This window comes from Calidris pugnax, unplaced genomic scaffold (genome assembly GCF_001431845.1).
Source record: "Calidris pugnax isolate Ruff unplaced genomic scaffold, ASM143184v1 scaffold219, whole genome shotgun sequence".
Classification (NCBI taxonomy): domain Eukaryota; kingdom Metazoa; phylum Chordata; class Aves; order Charadriiformes; family Scolopacidae; genus Calidris; species Calidris pugnax.
In genome coordinates, this window is record NW_015094507.1 from 7,490,103 (window position 1) to 7,513,216 (window position 23,114).

Genomic DNA, 23,114 nt, shown 5'->3' on the forward strand with positions numbered 1-23,114 from the left:
GATACAAATATACTAACAGTGTGATGCTGGTAGAGCAACTTATGTACTCGGGGTCTGTAATTGTCATGATCATAAATGCAATGTGATTTAGAAGAGGTTTGTTTCTTCTTTGGATGGGAGGGCTTTCAGGAAAATATCATTAAAATGTTTAGTGCCTTAGGTTATTTTTTTTTTCCACAGGAAAACTAGAGTAAAATTGCTTGTCTTCCATTTCAGACAATCCTTTGAATAATGAAAGTTCTCGAACTCACTCCTCCGTCATTGCAACAAGCAAAATGTCTGTAAAGACCTCAATCTTTCACAAAGATGCTGCTACGCTAGAACCCCCATCTTCTGCTAAAATTACTTTTCAGTGTAAACACACAAGTGCCCTTTCTAACCATGTTTTGAATAATGAAGATTTAGTAGAAGACCTCTCACAACCAAACACAGAAACAAGACCTGAACTTTCAGTCCATTCTCTTACAAAAGAAAGCACTTACTCAGCAAAGTACCCAGCTGCATTCAGCAATAGTACCCACGCAGAAAACTCTCACAAAGAGAGTAACAAGAAAGACACTCTCCCAGTTCCTTCACGTGAAAATAATATTTTTGAGTATGAAGACGATATTTCATCAGTAAGCAGACAGATACCTAGTAGGAAGTATACTAGCATCAGAAAGGCTGAAAAGGATGTCTCTTTTATGCATATGGGCCGCCACATTGGTGACAGCATGTTGAATAAAAATTTATTTAACTTCTCTGATTTGAGCCACTCCAGCCACTCCAAAGGTAAAATGTCCTCTGAAGTAAATGAAAAGTCCAGCAGTGCAAGTATAAATAGTTTTTTTCCAGCAACAGTTACAGAAAATTGTGAATTGGTGTCTTGTTCAGGAGGCAGTCGGACTGTGGTACATTCACTTGAAAATAACACTGATGAAGGTGGCCTTAATAAGCTTAAAATTAGGTATGAAGAATTTCAGGAGCATAAAGCAGAAAAGCCAAGCCTCAGTCAACAAGCAGCACATTATATGTTCTTTCCTAGTGTTGTTCTTTCTAATTGTCTCAGTCGACCACAGAAGTTAGCTCCCGTGACCTATAAATTACAGCAAGGCAACAAACAGTCCAGGTTGAAGCTGAACAAAAAGAAACATAGTTTTATCAATCATCAGGAGCCTGCAAGTGTAAATGATGTTGCATCAGTGAAGGAAAGCTGCTATACACAAAGTAATGCTTGTAGTAACATTCCTGATAAGGATAGCGCTTTAACTAGTGACTTGGTTCAAGTTCCTCTTGAGGCTTTTGAAAACAAAATGCCTACAAGTACTGCTAATTATGCTGACTGCCAGTTTGCAGATGGCTCTCTTGAAACTGAGCAGTCATTTGGATTATGTGGGAATAAATACACGCTCCGAACGAAACGGAAGGTAAATTATGAGACTGAAGACAGTGAATCAAGCTTTGTCGCACACAACTCAAAAATTCATCTACCTCAACCGATAGAAAGTGTTGAAAGTTTGGATGGGTCTCAGAAGTCTCGAAAGCGTAGAAAACTTTCTAAAAAATTGCCACCTGTTATTATTAAATATATTATCATCAATAGATTTAGAGGGAGAAAAAATATGCTTGTTAAACTAGGGAAAGTAGATTCTAGTGAGGAAAGAGTAGTACTCACAGAGGAAAAGATGAACTTATATAAAAAGCTTGCACCTTTAAAGGACTTTTGGCCAAAAGTTCCTGACTCTCCTGCAACCAAATATCCTATTTATCCACTAACACCAAAGAAAAGTCACAAAAGGAAAGCAAAACATAAGTCAACCAAGAAAAAAGCTGGAAAACCACAAAAAACAGGTAGTAAAAATATTAAAAGGACTTTATCTTTTAGAAAAAGGACTCATACAATTCTTTCTCCTCCTTCACCATCCTACAATGCTGAAGCTGAAGACTGTGATTATAACTATAGTGATGTTATGTCTAAGTTAGGTTTTCTTTCTGAGAGAAGCACAAGCCCAGTAAACACATCTCCACCTCGCTGCTGGTCTCCCACTGATCCAAAAGCAGAAGAAATTTTGACCAACCTGGACAGAGAAGCTTTATTTAGTAGGGGCCCCAATATGTACAACAGTAAGGCTGTTAATTCTAGTGTAGGAAAAAATAGTCGAGCAAAAACTCAGGTTAAGAAATGCAAAAAGAAATTTGCTAGCCCCACTGTATCTACCAAGAAAAAGAAAAAGATTAATCAGGCTGATAAAACAGCAGATGATGGAAAGAAGAAACCTAGAACAAAACAAAGACAAAAAACAGCTGAAAAAGCGTCCTCAAGAAAACGCATTGTATTAAAAGATGAAAAAGGAAATACTCGCTCTACTGCAGAAGTGAAATTAACGCTGAAACATCAAGATCTGCCTGAGATTTCTTACAACTCTGTCAACTCACAACCACTTCCTAACCGGAAAGATAGTTCTCTTCCTGGCTATTCAGCAGGACATCTACCATCAGCACAGCTCCCTTCAGCAGCTGAAGCACAAGGTAATTCATCAGGCTGTTTTCATTCATTGATGGAAATTGATAAGCCTGTAGATGCACAGTGTTTAGCTGCTCCACGAGAAGACCCTCATACATCTCTTGCATCTACTCCTGTGGCATCTGAAAGGGAAGTACCAAAAATGAGCTCTCAAAGGCCCAGGACTCAAAGTGCTATATTTAGAATGAAGGATTCTGCTCTCATTCAAAATATATTTGATCCGTCTAATCACTCAACTCAGGTAACACAGAATGCACACATCGCTAAAGATAAGACTTCTGCAAAAGCAGAAGAGATAAAAAATTTGCAAAACAGATACTTCCCACCAGCTGGGAAATTAAATGAAGCTTGTGACTCTTCGGACACAGCGAAGATGGATCAGTTACATGCCACTAACTATTTGCATTGTAAAGACAATAATCAACAGCAGATTTTTTGTTTACCAGAGGCATCCAAGCATTCTGATCCTTGTTCTTCTATTCTTAAGTCATCTGAGGAAAGCCCTGGGCCACTTCAGTTGCCTAAGAACTGTTTTGTAACATCTTTGAAGAGTCCAGTGAAACAGTTAAATTGGGATCAAAACCAGAGAGGATTTATTTTGGATATGTCACATTTTAAACCCGAAACAGCAAAACAAAAGTCTCTGTCAGAAACAACTGTGCAACCAAAACCCATCTCTCAGTATAAAAACAGGACTATAGTGGCCCCATCAGCATTCAGTGAAGGACAGTCTGGCCTAGCTGTTTTGAAAGAGTTACTCCAGAAGAGGCAGCAGAAAGCTCAGAATGCAAACACTACACAGGAACCATTACCAGCTAAAACACAGCCAAGCAGGAGTGTACCGTGCCCTCTTGAACAGAATAAAGCAATCAAAAGGTCACGGTCTGTTGCATCGCCAAGAAAATCTCGTGCTCCCAGGAATACAAAACCTAAAGAAAAAACACCAAAACTTTCAAAAATGGAATCTTTAAGCCAGCAGATTACTAGTCGCATAGATCACTCTCTGTCTGATGACAGCCCCATTTTTTTTTCAGACCCTGGTTTTGAAAGCTGCTACTCACTTGAAGACAGCTTGTCTCCAGACCACAATTATAACTTTGATATTAATACTATAGGGCAAACTGGATTTTGCAGTTTTTATTCCGCAAGCCAGTTTGTCCCAGCAGATCAAAATTTGCCCCAGAAGTTCTTGAGTGATGCAGTTCAAGATCCTGGTTCTGGACAAACAACAGAAAATGACTTTCTGTGTCATAATGACCAAAAACCTGAGGAAGAAAAGCAGCGTTCTTCAAGCACAAGTAAATGGATAAGGTCTGGTGCCCTGAGCCCAGAGCTTTTTGAGAAAACCTCACTGGATAATAATGAGAACCACTGCCATAGCCAACGGAGGAAAAATGTTCATCCTTCAGCTTCTAGATCTAATTCTATTGATACTTCTTGTACGCAAGAGACTGAGGTCTGTTTAAATGACAAATTTAAATTGAATAGAAATTCAGTAAATAAAGAGAGATTTCTTAACCTTCCTCAGCCAACCAACTCAGACTGGATTCAAAGCCACATTAGAAAAGAAACCACTTTTGAACCCTGTCAACCACTTGATTCAGTTAATACCTCTTTTACATCCATATTGTCTTCTCCTGATGGTGAACTTATAGATGCAGCTTCTGAGGATTTAGAATTATATGTTTCGAGAAACAATGAGGCATTAACTCCAACTCCAGATAGTTCACCAAGATCAACCAGTTCTCCCTCACAGTCAAAGAATGGAAGTTTTACACCTCGTACTGCTCACATTCTTAAACCTCTCATGTCCCCACCTAGTCGTGAAGAAATCATGGCAACTTTGCTGGATCATGATCTTGCAGAAACAATTTATCAGGAACCGTTTTGCAGCAATCCTTCAGATGCTCCAGAAAAGCCAAGGTACTGTGTTAAATGCATTTCTGTCTACACGTGCTTGTGATTATATTAAATTTAATTTATTACTGTAAACAATTTTATGCTGTTATTTGGCATAGATTCATGAAAGATCCCATCTGATATATGTACATTTGAAGTTAAGAATTACCGTACTTCCTGTGCAAATACCCATTTTCATTCGTGACACTGTTTTTTTATTGTTTGATGTTATTGTAGTAAGTGGGAATGTGCCTGCTTGCTTTGTAAAAGAAAGATACTTCCCACAGAATTTGCATAGAAAGAAAACTAGTTAGCAGGACTCTGCTTGTATATCACCTTGAGGGCTGACTGCAATGCAGCTTAGAGCAAAACAGTAATTCAGACTATCTTCTTCACAGGGAGATTGGAGGACGGCTTCTCACAGTGGAAACTAGACTTCCAAATGACCTGCTTGAGTTTGAGGGAGACTTCTCATTAGAAGGTCTACGTCTTTGGAAGACTGCATTTTCAGCAATGACAGAAAGTCCTAGACCAGGATCTCCTCCCCGTTATGGTCACTCTAGTATTAACAAAAGAGAAAGTAATAGCCATAAAACTAGCGAAGACAAAAAAATAGTCATAATGCCATGCAAGTGTGCTCCAAGCCAACAGCAAGTTCAGATATGGCTTCATGCCAAAGAAGAGTATGAACATGTCAAGAAATTGCCTAAGAATCATCCTGCTGAGCTGGAAAAGGTAGCTGAGAATTTCAGCTCTGCAGTATCGCCTGAAGAGAAATCTATAGAAGTAGTAAAAGCAGCTAAGGATTTAAATTTATCAACCCTGGAAGATGAAAGACCTATTGTGCCTACAAAGAATTCTGCTTCTGTGGCAGAAACTACGAAAACACAAACCAAGGAAACCTGTGATAAGTCTATAAGCACTCTAGGAACTTCTATAAATACTAAAAATGAGGTAGACTCTAGCAAAACTCCACCTGAAATCAAGACACTTACTAATTCAACACTAGAACACGATAAAGAGGAGGAGGAGGAAGATTATTATGTCAATTACAGTTCACCAGATTCACCAGTACTTCCTCCTTGGCAGCAAGTAGCATCCCCAGATCCCAAGCAGTGCAATTCAGAAGATGCAGAGTGGAAAAGTCAGGATGTTATTTTGTCTCTTGTGGAAGGAAATGATGTAGTATCTGCTGGAAGTGCACAAAACTCTCCATCCACCCAAGAGGCTGTTAGGACATCCTTTGAGACATCTCCATTTCCAGCTAATGAAGACCCTGGAAATTCTGAATGTATTTGCCTGCATAGTACACCCATTGTGCAGAGGAAAAATCAAGATGGAGTACCTGAAGTTCTTGGGTTTACTCCTTTATCCACAGGTAAATCCACTAAGTAATTCTAATGAAACAGAAAAAAAAATGAATATGATATTATATTTCTTTTGATGTAATGAGAAAAGAATTATATCTCCACAAAAATATATTTAAAACTCGTTTTGAAAGGAAAAGGATTGTGTGTTGTTGTTAAAGTACATATGACTTAGGAAAAAAATCTAGAAACAGAACATCCTTTTGCTGTTGTAGTTATTTATATATATAATATTTGGTTATGATGTTGACCAAATCCCTCCGGTTGTTTACAGCGTGTTGTTTAATGTTTAGACAATATTACTGAGGCTAAAAAGTTTTACACTCATATGTGTTTACAGAATCAAAAGCCCAGAAACTGAGCCACAAGAGAGGAAATAATACTGATGGTCTTCGAAGAGTACTTCTCACCACACAAATGAAGGTAAATTAAGATTTTACGTACAGATGAATTTTTATTACGCCACAAATACGCATTTCCATCCTCTTTTTCTTCTGTGTTCTCCTGTGTTTTTTTCTTTTGCTCTTAAGAGGTTGAAAATACATTTAAAATGGTAGAGTATAATTGCTGTAGAATCAGTGTACATTCAAAGTTAGGAAGAAGAAATCACTTTAATTTGCAGGGAAAAATTTGAGGGGAAAAAGCTGGGTATTGAAAGTATGTTCTGTGTTTTAGGGTAGTGAGACACTAATGAAACACTAAAGAGACACCGTTGTAAGGTTGTTGTTTTGCTCTTTTGGTTACATCATTTTTAAGTTTTGTCGTGATTTTCCTTTTACATATATGTGTGTATATAAACACACACACAGAGACATGTATATTTACGTGTCTGTGTACATATTAGTTTTCAGACAATGTTCTAAGCATTTTCTGAAAACAACATAAGTGGTAAATGGCACTGGTATTTGACTGAGTAGAAAGGGAATGGATCACATAAAATCATCAGACTCACATGTTTTCCATTAACAGTGTTTCTGCTCCCCATGTTGGTAAAGGAGCAGTGGAGTAGGTGCATTACCAAAATGACCCAATAGTCTTGTGTTTTGTTCTCAAAACTTTTCACCCAGTTCAAATGAGTACTTGAGTATACATTTAATTCAGTGCCTTAAAAAGTGGTGACTGAAACAGAGGTTTTTGATGAATTGTTGCTCAAGAGAGAATAGAGATTCACTGGTTCTCCTGTCCTCAAGCTCCTAAGAAAGCCAATATGTGGGGTTTGGGGGTTTTTTTGAGTTTGTTTGGGTTTTTTTAAGTATTTCAAACTGCCTCTTGCTTTACTGTGAATTTTCATTAAAATTACTCCTAAAAAAGGCAGAAAGACACAACAGTTGTTCCTCTGTTGATAAATGACATGAGGAGATAGTGAAAACTTTTTTTTTTAAATATTGTAGTGTAGCATTTGCATTTTCATTGATAAATTTGTATTTAATATTGCATATGAGTTTCACAACCTATAGATTTTCAGTATTATATTGTGCTTTTTTTCTGTTCTCCCCCACCCAATAAGAATCAATTTGCTGCTCTTGGTGCTCCAAAGAAAGAAACTTCTCAGATTGAAGGACCATCTTTAAATAACACTTATGGTTTTAAAGTCAGTGTGGAAAACCTGCAGGAAGCAAAATCTTTGCATGAGGTAACTTATTTTTACATGTTATTTTATAAAATGATAGTTTATCTTACCAGTTTTATAATGGCTGAATTTAAAAATATTTTCCTCCTTAATCCCTGCCTAACTTAAAATTAATCAGTGTGTGATGTCTGCAGCTTTAAGTAATTGCTCTGCTACTTTCAGCTTGATCTCCCAGTTCCTTTAATAATATTAAACTAAATTTCATGGTATTTTTGTTAATAAGATGGTAAACTTTCCTTTAAAAAATAAAAATAAGGGGAAGATCAGAAGGAAAAAATAGTAAGTTTTGTATAAAAACATTACTGGAAAAACTAATTGTGCGTAACTGTCATGGATTGTTTCATTAAGAAACAAGGCATCTGGCTTTATTCAGCTGGGCCCTCCTGTATCTCTACATGTTACATTCTGAACCTCTTGGCCAGTTTCTACTACATTTAACAAAATGGTACCTGTCTCAGAAAGCATCTCTACATATTTCATGTAGATCAGTGGTGGATCTGGGAAGCACAAAATTTGTGCTGGAGAAAGGAACGCCATGTGAATACTTTCCTGCTGTGTTTGGCTGCTAACTGGCCAGCCAGCGTGTGGGCGCTCCCAGACAGTCACCACATCCATGGCTTGGAAGTTGCTGTTGACCAATTTACAGATGACATTGGGAGATAGAAGTTTTATAGCTGAGTAGATGACGTAGGAGAAGCCACAAGAAACTAATGATTTTGCAGGAAATGGAGATAGAGCTTGATAGTAAAATTTCATTTGAGTGATGGCTGTAGTGATTTATGATGCAAATCTAGAGGATGTCAGGCTGCCCCCAGGGCAGTTTACATACTCAGAAATGTTTTAATTTTACCCTTGTAATCCCTCCAACTTGCCCATTAGTTCACATTATCAACTGTATTATGTGAGACAACAGAGCCACAACATAGTGTTGAAACAGTATTAAATGCTACAGTATTTATTGTAGAGTCAAAACTGTACAATATATAGGGACTAGCATTTTCTTAATGCAAACTATTCTGCAAAAAGCTGTAGCAATATGATGCGGAAGTTCATTAATGCAAATGAAAGGAAAGTTAGGTATTCTACATATTCTCCTGTAAGTGACTTGGTCTTCATGCTTGTTTGCACGTCTTGGGTGAGGAAGGGAAAGGCAAATAAAAACCAACAGTGATTCTTTTTTCTTGATCAGTCTGGAAACTTAATTTGGCTTGATAATTAAAGCTGTTTGAAAACAGTGTAAGAATTTACAATTGTTGAAGTTGAGCATTTCTGTTTGCTTGTATTTTCTCCTTTATGTAGAAGAAGATACTATTCAGAAACAAAGAGTGCATTTTAGTAATTAAGTATAAAGGTGTATTAAGTGATTCTTTTTTTTTTTGGTAGGATTATGCTTTTTTCAAAAAAGCAAGATCCAGAGATGCATGTTTAATTGTTTATTAATTTTCACGTGACCTCTTAGTTACAATATAATATGACTATATAAATGTCTGCAGTGAGTTCGTTTGCACTAATAATCTGCTCTTATTTTTTTTTAAGAAAGCTCCAAAACATCCTAACTTACTGTGTTTATTTGTTGGTAGGTCCAACACCTTACCCTCATCAGTATGGAGTTACATGCTCGAACCAGACGAGATTTGGAACCAGACCCAGAGTTTGACCCGATCTGTGCTTTATTCTATTGCATCTCGTCAGACACAGCACTGCCAAATACTGATAAAAAAGAAATCACTGGTGCTATAGTGATTGATAGAGACAGGACACTCTCAAGCCAAGGTTCCTATTTCTTTTTTCTTAACATATTTTACAAAAATGCTTATTTCATAGTAATCAAACAGTAGCAAGCAAAATATAATCGAGTATCTATATTACTATTTAGCTCATTTAATTTTGTCTTGTTGACTGTTGGATGAATGGCCATATTAAACATAGAGAGAGTTTTCCTGCTTATATCTTCCAAAGAACTATTGCATGGGCTGCAAACCACAGATAACATACACATGTGCAAAATATCTATGTTTGCATAATTGTGGACAAGCTCCTGCAGTGTTCTAAAAGTATAAATAGGAAAACCTGCCTTTAGTTTCCTACTCGAGTTGCTGGAAAGCTACAAGTAGAAAATGTTAAAAGCAAGACAGTATGTTTTATATTTTACTTAAGGGTTATTTTTGTGGTTTTATCTGATCCTTTTAGGATCTAAACAGGGGCCCTTATTCTATTGTACCTTTTTGGCTTTGTTTAGACCAGTGATACTCAACCTGTGGCTCTAGAGCCGGATGTGGCTCTTCATGGCCCTACAGGCGGCTCTCGCAATGTAGGCGTCTGATCGGCGCTCCACTCTATCAGGCAGCGCGGGGAGCACTGAGCAAATGGACCAGCAGTGTGGGAGTCGCTGAAGTTCCCCCTCCCATAGGGGGAAAGAAAAGGAGCTGCTGGGATCCCCCCACAGGTAAGAGTAGAGATCACCTCCCACCCAGCAGCCGTGGGGCAGAATGGGGAAAAACTCGCCCTTTTGCCCCTTGCACCCCTCCACCCCACTCCTTCCTAGCAGCCAGAAGGGGTTGAAGACAGAATGCTGCTGGGAGAGAGGATGCTGATGTGTCATGTCGTGATGTATCAATATGTGATGATGTTGAGGCAGCATCATCACACATTGAAGTGTCATGATGAAAAAACAAAAAATCACACTGTTGATACTTGATTTTTATGGTGCTCTACAACTCCATTTAATAAAAAGTGGCTCTCCAGCTGTTAAAGGTTGAGTACCACTGGTTTAGGCTAGTAAAAAAAAACCCAAACCCAAAATAAAAGTCCTCTTTTCTTTCAGGGTTTCTTTGGCACTGTGAACGTGTATTAAACCACAAAATACTGTCTAAAATTTAAGTGCGGCCAAAATCCTACCAAAAATTAATTTAACATTAAGGCAACAGCTCCTTCTTTTACCAGTTTATTTTCCAAAGTATTGTAGATACTATATCATGTTAAGCTAAGTTTTTATTATTCTTAGTGAAGTTTATTCTACTATTATGTGCTTGTTACTATCTTTAAAAAAATTATCTCCATTACCTTACTAAGTGAGATTTTCCACAGTATAGCCACTATGGCTCCTTAGGTGTGTGCCACTGATAAATTATCAAGAAAAAGCTCTCTGTAAAGAGGTCCAATAATATTTAGAAAAATCAAAGGTTTTCATCTGTTTTTGTTAGAAATAAAATTATATGTTTAAATGTTATTGTGACATTTCTTGCTTTAATTGATGTGTGCTGTCAGTATTTTCTTGGTTAGAACTAGAACTTTTTGAGTTCCATGTAGAGTGACTTGACATTGAGATACACCTCCCCCCCCCTTTTTTTTTTATTATTACTTTGTAGGCTACATTACTCATCTTAACATCTGTTTCTGAAAGCACACTTTTTTTAATTCTCAAGATTTTAAGAGCGTGTCAAAGTAGAATGCCTTTTAAAAACAGTTTGCTGCCTTAATCAAAGATACTGCTGTCTGTTGTATAGAGAAAATGAAAAGACAGTGTTGCATGTTATTTGTTTAAAGAGGTTTTTTTCATATAGAAGGCAAATGCTGAGCTCCTGCATGCATATGAATTTAGCTATTATGCACACATTATCAATGTAGAAACTCTCAATGTGCACTTAAGTGAACAATTGCTCGTGATTTTCCATTTCTATTAGTAACTTAGCAGTGTTTTTTAAAAAGTGTACTGAAAAAGAACTGTACTGTTATGTAATAGTTTCATTCTTCAAAGCATTTTACAAAGCACTACTCTAACCTAGCAATTAAAATACATATTTTGCATGAAAACACTGAGTGAGCTGTCATATGGTCCTTTAATATTTCATATTCAAAAATAATTTTCTAATAGCTGGACTTTTGTACATGTAAAATGGTGACATTTCTCTTTAATCAAATTGATTTATATCTGACAATTTGTGCAATATTACCACTATGGTAGAATTTTACAAAGTGAAAAGAACAAACTTGTACACCCAAGAGGAACGAAATAAACCCATGGAATTAATTGTGATAATAATTAGTATTAAAGTTAAAAATAGGTTGTATTCCATCCTTCTTTTCAGCTGTATGTTTTATTCTAAAGCAACATTGTTGACTGAAGTCATGTAATTCCTTCTAAATGGTAATGATTTTTTTTTTTTCACTTTATTTTCTAGGCAGCAGAGACCATGCCCCCTTGCTCACAAGATCTGGAGTTACAGGACTAGAAGTCAGTTACGCTACTGATGAAAGAACTCTTTTCCAGGAAGTAGTGAATATTGTAAAAAGGTAGCATATCTGTACGTTCTGCTTTTATTTTTCAGGCTTGGTACAGCAGATTTAGTTTCTTCAACCCTTGCCAGTCTCTCAAATACTGATTTTTGTTGTTGTTGTTTCCCTTGAAGGCTTATTTCTAGAGTGGACAAACATGGTGGTCTTTCAAATAAAAATACCTTTTGCTTTTCCTTTTCTCTGACAGCAAGAACATTCAGATCCTCTTAAGCAGCTGAGTTACAGTCTTGAAACTGATCATCCATATAAGTAACCTTCTTTAACATACAACCTTTCCTGTTTAATCCCAGAATTTGCTATACATCTCTCTCTGAAGTTCTCAGAATAGTAGATATTAACAGTGCTGAAAGCTATAGAAAATCCTCAGATGGGAAGAATTTTTCTAGGGACTCTGATGCAAGACAGAAAAAACCCTACATGATACTGAAACTTCTGTGGATAGATTAAAATAAGTGGTAGTTGAAAAATCAGTTTCTTTCACTAGTTTTGTCTTCTCTGAATGGAAATCCCCTGCTCCATCAAATTTGGAAAACTGCCAGTTTTCCCCACCTCCACCAAGACTGGGAAGCCTGTTTGGTAGCCTTCTCGACTGGTGAGTAGGTGGAACCACAGACGTCTCTCCAGGCCCTACTGTCAGAGGTGCAAAGCTGTAAAATTGCAAGGAAAAATAAACAGATTTAAACTATGAGTCACCCTGCTGGAATAGAGGCACAAGAAAAAATGTGTACTAGGCAGAGTACATTTGCAATTCTTTCTCTCTCCAACCAGAAAACCTCTGATGAGAAAGACATTGACCAACCTCATGAAGCCAGAATACAAAAAGAGTTGCTGAATGCAACCAGCACAGGGTGGGTCCTGACAGAGCAGCAGATCCCTGTTCAGAGAAGACAAAATTCAGGTAAGGAACATAATTTTATTTTTCTCTTTCTTGGAAATCTAGTGCTCCATCAAACTTAGGAAAATGCAGAGACCATGCCCCCTTGCTCACAAGATCTGGAGTTACAGGACTAGAAGTCAGTTACGCTACTGATGAAAGAACTCTTTTCCAGGAAGTAGTGAATATTGTAAAAAGGTAGCATATCTGTACGTTCTGCTTTTATTTTTCAGGCTTGGTACAGCAGATTTAGTTTCTTCAACCCTTGCCAGTCTCTCAAATACTGATTTTTGTTGTTGTTGTTTCCCTTGAAGGCTTATTTCTAGAGTGGACAAACATGGTGGTCTTTCAAATAAAAATACCTTTTGCTTTTCCTTTTCTCTGACAGCAAGAACATTCAGATCCTCTTAAGCAGCTGAGTTACAGTCTTGAAACTGATCATCCATATAAGTAACCTTCTTTAACATACAACCTTTCCTGTTTAATCCCAGAATTTGCTATACATCTCTCTCTGAAGTTCTCAGAATAGTAGATATTAACAGTGCTGAAAGCTATAGAAAATCCTCAGATGGGAAGAATTTTTCTAGGGACTCTGATGCAAGACAGAAAAAACCCTACATGATACTGAAACTTCTGTGGATAGATTAAAATAAGTGGTAGTTGAAAAATCAGTTTCTTTCACTAGTTTTGTCTTCTCTGAATGGAAATCCCCTGCTCCATCAAATTTGGAAAACTGCCAGTTTTCCCCACCTCCACCAAGACTGGGAAGCCTGTTTGGTAGCCTTCTCGACTGGTGAGTAGGTGGAACCACAGACGTCTCTCCAGGCCCTACTGTCAGAGGTGCAAAGCTGTAAAATTGCAAGGAAAAATAAACAGATTTAAACTATGAGTCACCCTGCTGGAATAGAGGCACAAGAAAAAATGTGTACTAGGCAGAGTACATTTGCAATTCTTTCTCTCTCCAACCAGAAAACCTCTGATGAGAAAGACATTGACCAACCTCATGAAGCCAGAATACAAAAAGAGTTGCTGAATGCAACCAGCACAGGGTGGGTCCTGACAGAGCAGCAGATCCCTGTTCAGAGAAGACAAAATTCAGGTAAGGAACATAATTTTATTTTTCTCTTTCTTGGAAATCTAGTGCTCCATCAAACTTAGGAAAATTACTGAAAATGAGAAGCTACCAGTTAATGAAGAATTTTCTACCAGTTTTAAAAGTGACAGTAAATAAAGAGTATGGGAGAGAGAACTCAGCAGTTGGAATATATATTTATCAGTGAAGAACAGAAGAAGTCTACATCTGTACATATTGAAGGCATTACAGAATGAAAAATATTGTGCAATTTTTATAGTACTTCAAGATGGAATGTGCTAATCATCAGGTTGCTGACTGAGAAATCTCTTCTTAAGAGATCTTCTCTTTCAATACTATGCTAGCATGCCTTTTTGACTCAACAGCTTATCTTCAAAGATTGAGTTAGTTAACTTGTATTCCTGGAAGATAAAAGATTTCATCTGTTAATGGAGAGGCAAACCGCTGTCATCATCTTAGTCTACTGCCCTGCCCCCTCTATGCAATATCACTGAAAGAATCAGATTTCTGCCGAACTCTCAAAGATATTTTTAAAACTTGGACCACATCTACAGTTTGAAGCTCTTTCCTCCCTTTGTTTTTTGTAGCTTAGGCAAAACAGAATAATTAATTTTGCTGGAGTAAATGTTTTAAATTTCTTAAGCACAAGCGTTTATGCCCTGAGTATCTTTAACTGAAAGAAAAACTATGTTAAAATTATTTGATTAAAAAGTAGTGGACTGCAAAAATCTTCCTCAATGGGGAATGAACAAACAAGCACCTTTAATGAAAATTTTCAGCATGAGGAATTATTTTTTAAACAGTCTTCTGTTGCTGTTCTTAGTGTTATTTTTTCCATCACAAGCTAGGAACTCTAATTGTTCTGGTAGAGCACTTAATAGTAGGTCTGATAGATGAGAGAAGGAAAACAATTGGACTATGTTTAAGAAGCATTACCACTTGGGGTTCATGGAGCAAAATTCAAAATCACCTTAATTTATCAGCAGAGGATGATATCAGTATCTTATATACTGATGTATGCATCAGGCTAGAGAATAGTACGTTCTTGTAACCAAATAGTGTGCCCAGCATGACTGCAGCTTGCTTTTGATTCATGTTCTTGGCCTCTTTGGCTGCCAGAGGGAAGGGTGAAAGAGGGACATTCCAGATTCCTGGCACAATGAAATTCAGTCTTGATTAATCGTCAGTACCAGGAACAGACTTTATTAACTTGTTGGCTCACGGAACAGAGGGGACTTCAGCTATGGGAGGGAGTGTCTTATGCAGTCCAATTGAAGAATTCCTGTTCCCATTTCTAGTCATTCTCTTAGTAGTTGGCCTAAGTCTTGCTCTTATTTTGTATATGTGAAATTGTGAAACAAATGTTTCAAGTTTCAGCCTTCTACTCCTCCGCTTAGGCCTTTTGTTTTTATTCTATTCTGGCTATTGAAAATAAGAAATAGTTGATTCTGTCACTTTTTGTGATGTAAATAGGTGTAAACTCTGAAAGAGCACAGTAGGGAATTCTTGAGCACTGTTCCCAGCACATCGATGAGGGAAAAGTGATTTCTGGGAAATGTATCACTTCCTGCAATACTCTCAGCTCATCAGTCTCTTTTTCCATCAGAAATGTGCAAGCATTTTGTCTTTGAACAAATGACACAGTGTCAACGCAAATAGTCTTTATAATGTGCTGGTTGATATTGAAGTAGACAGGTGCTGAAGCAGAGAGTGATAAATTACTTACGTTTTAATGCTTGATAGTGTTTTATTCTTGGGCTGCACCACTTGCCTTTTGTTACACTGAAGAGTGTTTCCCAAATCTACTTTCTTATAGCAGAGCTAAAGCTACTCTGTTACATGTTCACTGAAGATGAGTATTGCTCCAGAAAGTTCACTGGAATTGATGAGCTGAAGTTGGATTCAGTTATACCTTCACTGTGAAGTTGTTCAGTGTGTGCAAGATCTCAGTGACCAGAGTTGCATTAACACGTTTCCACCTAGATGTCTGTAAAGTAAATACCAGGTTAAATGTTCTTCTGTGAAACTAGTAAGTGTTGTCTCTGATTAACTCAGGGCAGCAGGCAAATGAAAATAAGTCATCTTGAGGTCTGTAGACCACAAGAAGACCTGGTTGTTTCTCTGGAATTGTGATCTGTGATTTCATCTCTGCTGACAACCAACAGATTTCTCCAAATCTTGAGAGGAATAAGCACCTTTATTTCTTGGACATTATTACTGAGAGTGATTCAGCTGTGAAATGGTAGTACTTACAAGTGTGAGTACCAAAATCTATGTAGGGACAGCTAAAAGAAAACACATAATTTTAAAGGGAATTTGAATTTTCTTCATTTCTAAAAAGTATTGAAATATTGAGCTGCTTCAGAGTTGAAAAGCAGGGAACAATTTGAAAGCAAGAGCCATAGAGGTGAGTTTGGAGGAGGCAGGGAAGAAAAAGCAGTATGGATTTACAATAAAGAAAAGCGTAATTAAAGTGGTTCTTGGTACCCTGACAATCGTCTTAGAGTTTGAGAGGAAGCTTCACCTACCTAGGGCCAATTTTCCCTTTTTTGGTAAGCTGTCCTCTGGCTGTAAACAAAAAAAATTGAACTTCAGCTCAAAACTGGCATAAAGCAGCTGAGAAACAACCTCCTTCCCATTCTGTTTACAAGCACAGAAAGCTAAGTTGTAGGCTCTTTGGAGTTGTCGTAGGGAAAATTAACTATTTTTTTCTTGAAATGGAGCCTGTACCTATTTTGCTGCACTAAAGGATTCTTTCACGCTGCCTGGACAGTTTTCTTGAATAGACCTTGCCTTTATCATAAGGTGTCAGCTGCAATGAGTTGGGAGAAAAATAGGAAGAATCTGTCTGCTTAAAAAGTAAAACAGAACCGCCTCTCTGTCTGAACCTGAAGGTAGAAAGAAAGAGTAAACACGTTCATATAGCTCCCTAAACCAGTCAGTACAAAATGCAGGAAAGTGGCTGGTTAAGGAGGAGGAATGGAATGCTACAAGAATATTTGTCCTGGAGATTTAAAAAACGTGGGAAAACTAGAGATGTCCAAGCCTGATGGAGCAGTGGATTCCCATGAAAGAGAAATTAAGTGTCTGGGCCTCTTCCTCACTTTGAAGGCAAATTGTGCCGCACTTCTGTAAGCAGAGATACTACCAGGTAGTGGAAAAGGCCTGGTCCCGCAGGCATGAGTGAAGGAAAATTTGGGGAATTCATGTAGGAATGCATAGTCCTCATCTTTGTGACACACAGAGGATGTGGAAACAGCACGGGCTTGAAAAAAAGTAGTAGATTCAATGCTACTTGAGACTTCCCAGTCACCCACAGATATTTGTCCCCACGCAATTAGTTTCTGATAAAAGTATAAAGCCTAACTATAATGTTATAAGGTTTTTCTTAAAGATTGTGGGGATAAAACGTTCATAAATTATTTAAATGTCAATACCTAAATATTTTGTATAACCTTTTTCTTTTAAAGTATGATGCTAATCAATTTTTTATTGGACACAATGCATTATATTTGTTCTTCTGTAAATGCTCTAGCAATGTTTTCTTTTTAAAATAGAGGTGTGTTAATCTAACCTTCTTTTCCCAGGCCAGTATCATCTTCTGTGGCGTTCTCCTATATAAATCTTTATTTAATGTGCAGTATCAACTTTATGCATTTTTATTGTCTAAAGCAAGCTGGAAAAATGTTTTCAGATATTTCAGTTGTGTATTTGAGTCACCAAATATTCTGCTCCCATGCACAGTTACTCTTTATGTCTGTATCATAGGTCTGGCTGAATTTTTACCCCTCCCTTTTTCTCTTAATTTTAGCTAGAAGAAAAATAAGTCAGGAAAAGCAGACACATAAGAGAAGGGAAGGTATAACTGGGAGCTTTAGTATTCATTCACGAAATTATCAAATGAGAAAGAGGAAGAGATGGCATAACAGCACATACAATTTAGCTAGAAAGGAAAATAATCGCATTTCTTCTCTCTGCAGCGTGTATGAGTTGAATGCTAATGCTGTCGTCTTTAAATTGTGCCAGTTTAAATGCTGCTTTTCATCTTTGCAGAGAGACTGGCAACAGCATGCAAAGCAGTATCAGCACCCATCCTTTTAACAAAAGAGCACTATGTTGGCAGGCACACCTCTTACTCCTGTCATGTTAGTCCTAGCCAGTAGCTTTCAAATATCAGTATTACAACTTACTAGTTTCTTGCAGGTGTAAAAGCTGGTCTCATTACAACTTCTTTTAATAAAACAGCTTAAACTGATGATGAAGTTATACTGGTTAGTATACTGTAAGAATTGTGAGAAGGGAGGATGAAAAATATATAACTTGTCCTCTCCTTAGCTCACAGTTTGTCGTCTTTGTGGTACCACTTGAGGAGAGAGAAAGCAAGAGAGAGACACACTTCAGTTGAGCTAACATCAGATAAACCCTGGGTTTACCTGTTCTTTTTCCCATCTGGAGTAATGTCATCTTTTAGCTCCAGGCATCTCCTCCTCTCTAATAGCAAAAGGAGTACCACAGGAGATCTCAACAAATGATGCACTGGTCCATTGGTACAGCTGGTACATGGGACTGAGCTGCAGGAGAGGACACTTCTGAGACAGAGTTGATCAGCAAGGGAATAAGAAGCAAGAAACAGCAGCACCTCATGTTAGGTGCAAGAAATCTGATGGGCCTGTTAAACCTGTTCCAGGTAGACCTTATGAATGCTGTAGTGCAGGAGTTTGGGGTCCTGAGTGTTGTTCGGTATGAAGGACTTCTACTTGAATGTAATCTTTGTTTTTTCCTTCAAAGGTAATTTGGAGATACACTTAACCAAAAATTATTTTAAAGTTAAGGAAATACCTAATCATCCATAAATTTGTTAATACTAATTACAGTCCTTTGTGCATATATATTGTGAATGCATACACATATACATACAAAATACATATATGTGTAACAGTACAGTATCTGAGCAACTCAGTTGCTGGTAGTATGTTTATAGTTTCTCATGTTTTCAGAATGATACTGCTTGGATCCAAGTTTTAAATATAGGAAACTGAGACTGAGGGGACTGTGTTTACAGGGAATTTACAGTAGGATGGATTTCACCGTTACTAGGTACTCTGCCTTGATTTTCCATAGCTTTGTATGAGAGTCTGACTGAAACTAGACATCTATATTTCATTGTCAGTGTCTTTAAGTAGATACCTTCATCACTATGTCTGTTAAATGGAAAGAACAAAATCTCGTTCTGCAAGAGGTGGCTGAAATATAAGGAATAGTTCACCCAAAGAGGCCTGTTTTTTTAAATGACAATAAAGAGACCAGTTTAGAAAACTTGAGATGCCAAAATTAGTTGAAATTAGACCCTCCCGTTAATGCATGTGCAGAGTCAGTTGGGAAGGAAAAGCAGAGTAAGTAACGCAGTGTAAAGTGATACCCTATGACTCAGTAATGTGCTATTATAGGCAATCCCTAATGGCCTGTACAGGCAAGACTGAGTTCAAAACCGGCATGCTGATTTTTAAAAAAATCTTCTGAGTGATAAACTTTCCAATCTACCTGTGAATTTACAAAAAAAGTGTGTAAAATATGTAATATTTAAATTAGATACAATTTATTTATATAAGAAAATGCATGTATAGGAAATACCATAAACTGAAGTGGTTTATGTCTTGTCCTATAAAAAATCTTCCCATCTGAAGGATACTAGAGAAACAATTTTTGAGATTATATGCAGATGGTTTACAGAGGTTGTTCTATTCATTACTTGAAAGAGAATAGTTAGATTAAGTCAAGAATTGATGAAATGTTGTATTCAGTTGCAATACAAATAGGGATATTTGCAGTAGTAATGTAATAGCCCACTAAAATTCATTTAAGTAGGAAGTGAGGGAGGTAATTGACTACTTGGGCAAGGAAAAACCCAAAGCAACTGTCCTTTGTCACAGGTGCTAGTTGCTAATATAGTTATGGCAACTTGTGGCTTCCGAACAAGATGCTTATTTCTGTTCAGAACCGGCTTAAAAGAGCAATCAAATTCCTGGCATAATGAATATTGTTTTATGTACCACATAAGCAGTTCTTCACAAGTTTCTCGTTCACATTTCCACCTGTCATGGAACTCATCTGCATAATGTTTCACCCTGCGTAAAATCTGCAACTATTTTCCATTTTGAATTATGTGAAACTAGTTTTCAAATATGAATGTAAATTAGTACTTCTGTAAGATTTTCCTTCATTTTAAATAATCAGTGGTGTTTTGCAATATGCTAGGACCAGGATAGTTTAGCTGCAAGATTTTAAGTGAAAAATGTTAATTTTTTTAACATTTATTCTATGACTGTACAAACCATTACATAATTCCTTTTTATTTCAGAGCTTAGGTGGAGCTATTCATAATTTTGGAACCTCAGTTGGCAAACATTGTATGTTGTGCGGAACAGCAAGTTGTCATAACTCTCTTTGACAGTGATTCTGCTGCTGGAAAGAAGTGTGGGCTAGCTTCATTCACTTGTCTGTAAATTGTTCCAAGTTGCTTTGGTTTTGTACCACTGGTAGAACAGGCTTCCAAAATGTTTAAGTTTACTACTTCCATTCCTGATGATCATTTCTTGTCTCCAAAACCAAAGAATCATTCGTCATTAACAGCAGATAGCAAAATACCCCCCTAATCCTAAGTGCTAGTTCTTTTACTCTCTTTAGAATGCTAGAAATCAAAACCTTACTTTAGAATCTTCTACTTTATTGTATCAATCTGAGCTAACTGCTGCCTGTGCTTTGACTTTGAAGCCACCTTGTTTGTCCTTCTGTCTAGTCAAGTCTTCTCTGAGCCTGATCAGAAGATGGCAGTGACGGTGTCAGAAGACAATTCTGCCTTTTCTTCTTGTCATGCCTGAGCAAGTCAAATTTTCCACCTGACATGAGATATAGCATAAAATGAGTTTTTCTTGCATATCTTATAGAAAAAAAGTTATATTAAAGGAAGAGGTATTTAAATAGAACTGGTATATATGATTGCTTTTCTCCATGTTTCAGTTTTGACAGCCGTCACTCCACTGGGAAAGTTACAATTCATATTTAAGAGTCACCGTTTAGGAACAGAAGGGTCCTCTGATTATTATAAGCTATGCTGAAGTATGCGTGACACATTGTTATTTGCAAAACATTCAGGTAGCCTAGTAGCAAATTCTATTTTATTTCATCAAGGAAAATAATACAACAAAGTTTGAGGACAGGACTATATTCATTGCACAGCTGTCTTGCTCTGGTAGCCAGGTTTCAGTTTATGCTCGATACAGCCTGATTCCATCATTGAAACCTAATTATAACTACGTTTTGTTCTTTATTTGTAAAGACTGAAATAATAGAATTATGTAAAAAAAAAACAAACAAACCAACTATTGAAAATATTCCTTCTGAAAAATTTTTCAGGTGAATGTTATTGAAAATCCTAAAAGTATGTTTGTTTTAAATATTGTCTCCTAGTCCAGATGCTGCTTTCATAGAAACCCATTGTGGCTGCTTCTTTTCCAAACTCAACATGATTAGAATGAAATCCTGTTTGTCTTCTGTTCATGGAAAATATTTTCTTAAATAATGTGAAGCTCATTTTCCTTTTCCACCCCTTCTCTAGATATGACCCAGACATTTTGTTAGGCTATGAAGTCCAGATGCATTCCTGGGGTTATCTCTTACAGAGGGCTGCTGCGCTAAATGTTGATTTATGCCAGATGATTTCTCGTGTGCCGGGTAAGTTATTGTATAGGGTTTCAGTTCAGTTCCAATAGAAACAAGTTGAAATATATGAATAAGTTACTAAAACAAATGCAGAGTATTTCTTCAGGTGGACTTTTTTGTTGTTGCTGTTGTGTTGTTATAGGTATAATCACACACACACACAAAAAGATTGAAATACCAATGAGATTCTGATTTTCACTGTTTTCTGAATTTTTAAGTTACTTGTGTATTCCACTTCTGGGTATGTCCTGTATCCATGAACCTAGACTCATTTTGAGTGGTCGTGTGTGTTAAGTTTTCAGTTCTTGGAGATGCCTCTGCTACCAGACCTCCTCTTGCCTCTCCTTGGCTTCAGTCATATCTATATGTCATCCAGGGTACCTACCATAATCATTATTTGTGGTTTCTCTGGCTGGAGTACGAGGACACAAAGGTGCTCGTGAGCAGCACTCATCATGGTCAGCAGCTCTGTAATAAAATCCTTGCTTTCAGTAGCTGTTCTTGTACTGTGGTCAAATTTTACTGGCCCAAGTGCTGCTGCTTTCCTCCCAACATTCAGAAAAAGATGTTTGGGCTTTTTTCTTGAAAAGCTGGGGAAAGTTATCCAGTAGAGTGGTAAGCCTGGAGTCTATACTTAGCCACTCAACAGAAGCTATCTTTCTGAAGAATGCAGTTAGTGAGCAGCTAAATAAATGTGTTGCACCTGAGAAGAGTCAAAATTACTTTGTAAAATTAAAAACTGTCTCAAAAATTTGTTGTAGCTCTTTGCAGTCATCAAGACGATGTGGATGGGAGAGATGTGATTTTAAAACTAAAAACAATTGGAAAAGCTGCTTTTTTCAGGGCTCTTGCCTAAGATCTGTACAGAAACTAAACAGCCATGAAATAAGAAGTGTTTTCCTGTGATCGTTCTATTAAAAATTTGATCCTGTTACTCTGTAGTGGTTGAAAAAGCAAATCAAATGGTAGGAATTATGGAGCAAGGAAATTATAAAACAATTAATGTAAATGTAAAAAATCTATAGTGTGCTTGTGCCTCAAATACTGCAGTTTTAGCCTCATCATAACCTTTCCCCCATCAAAATGGACATAAGAGAACTAGTAAAGATGAGAAGGCTAATCCATATGTGTTTAGTAAGTTAGGATTCCAAAAGAGACAAAACCTGGGTAATGAAGATAAAAGCTATGAAATCTTGAGGGACAGAGGGGGAAGTATGAATTGGTTGTTCATGGTCTCTTCCAATGCAAGACCCAGAAATCGTCAAATGAAGCGCAAATGGCAGCTACAGAATAGGAGTTGATTTTTCACCTCTGGGTTGTTGAACTCTTGAGTTCCTTGCCACACAATAGTATAAATGCTTAAAGTGTGTGTTGGTTTAAGAGGAGATAAATTCTTGGAAGAAAAATCCATTGGAAACTATTATATATGTGAAAATAATGTCTGGCCCAGGAAACTGCAAATGTTTAGAACCTTGGAGACTTCTAGAGAAATTATCAATAGCTGCTTCCCCTGGTTTTAGGTACTTGATGGAACATGACCCTGGGCTAGCTATGTCTTTGGTCTTACGCAGCATAGCAATAGCATCTCTTACGTTGGTACCCTGTGTGTCTGGCAGGCAGAGCATGATGTTTTAGAACTAAGTTCACACACTCCATCATTGAGGTTTGAATATTTGTGCACTCCTTTGATGCTTTCAAAATCTTTTGATGTTTTTGATACCTGTGACCTGTTT

General features: G+C 37.2%; 1 protein-coding gene across 1 annotated transcript in view; it reads left to right on the plus strand.

The window, feature by feature from the left end:
- Nucleotides 1-23,114, plus strand: part of REV3L (REV3 like, DNA directed polymerase zeta catalytic subunit) — a 114,277-nt gene that overhangs the window by 70,277 nt on the left and 20,886 nt on the right. Inside the window, exons 14-20 of the mRNA XM_014964432.1 lie at nucleotides 217-4,426; nucleotides 4,801-5,780; nucleotides 6,110-6,192; nucleotides 7,277-7,402; nucleotides 8,980-9,172; nucleotides 11,581-11,692; nucleotides 21,278-21,393. Of these exons, the coding sequence (XP_014819918.1) occupies nucleotides 217-4,426; nucleotides 4,801-5,780; nucleotides 6,110-6,192; nucleotides 7,277-7,402; nucleotides 8,980-9,172; nucleotides 11,581-11,692; nucleotides 21,278-21,393 (5,820 nt within the window). The remainder of the gene's footprint in view (nucleotides 1-216; nucleotides 4,427-4,800; nucleotides 5,781-6,109; nucleotides 6,193-7,276; nucleotides 7,403-8,979; nucleotides 9,173-11,580; nucleotides 11,693-21,277; nucleotides 21,394-23,114) is intronic.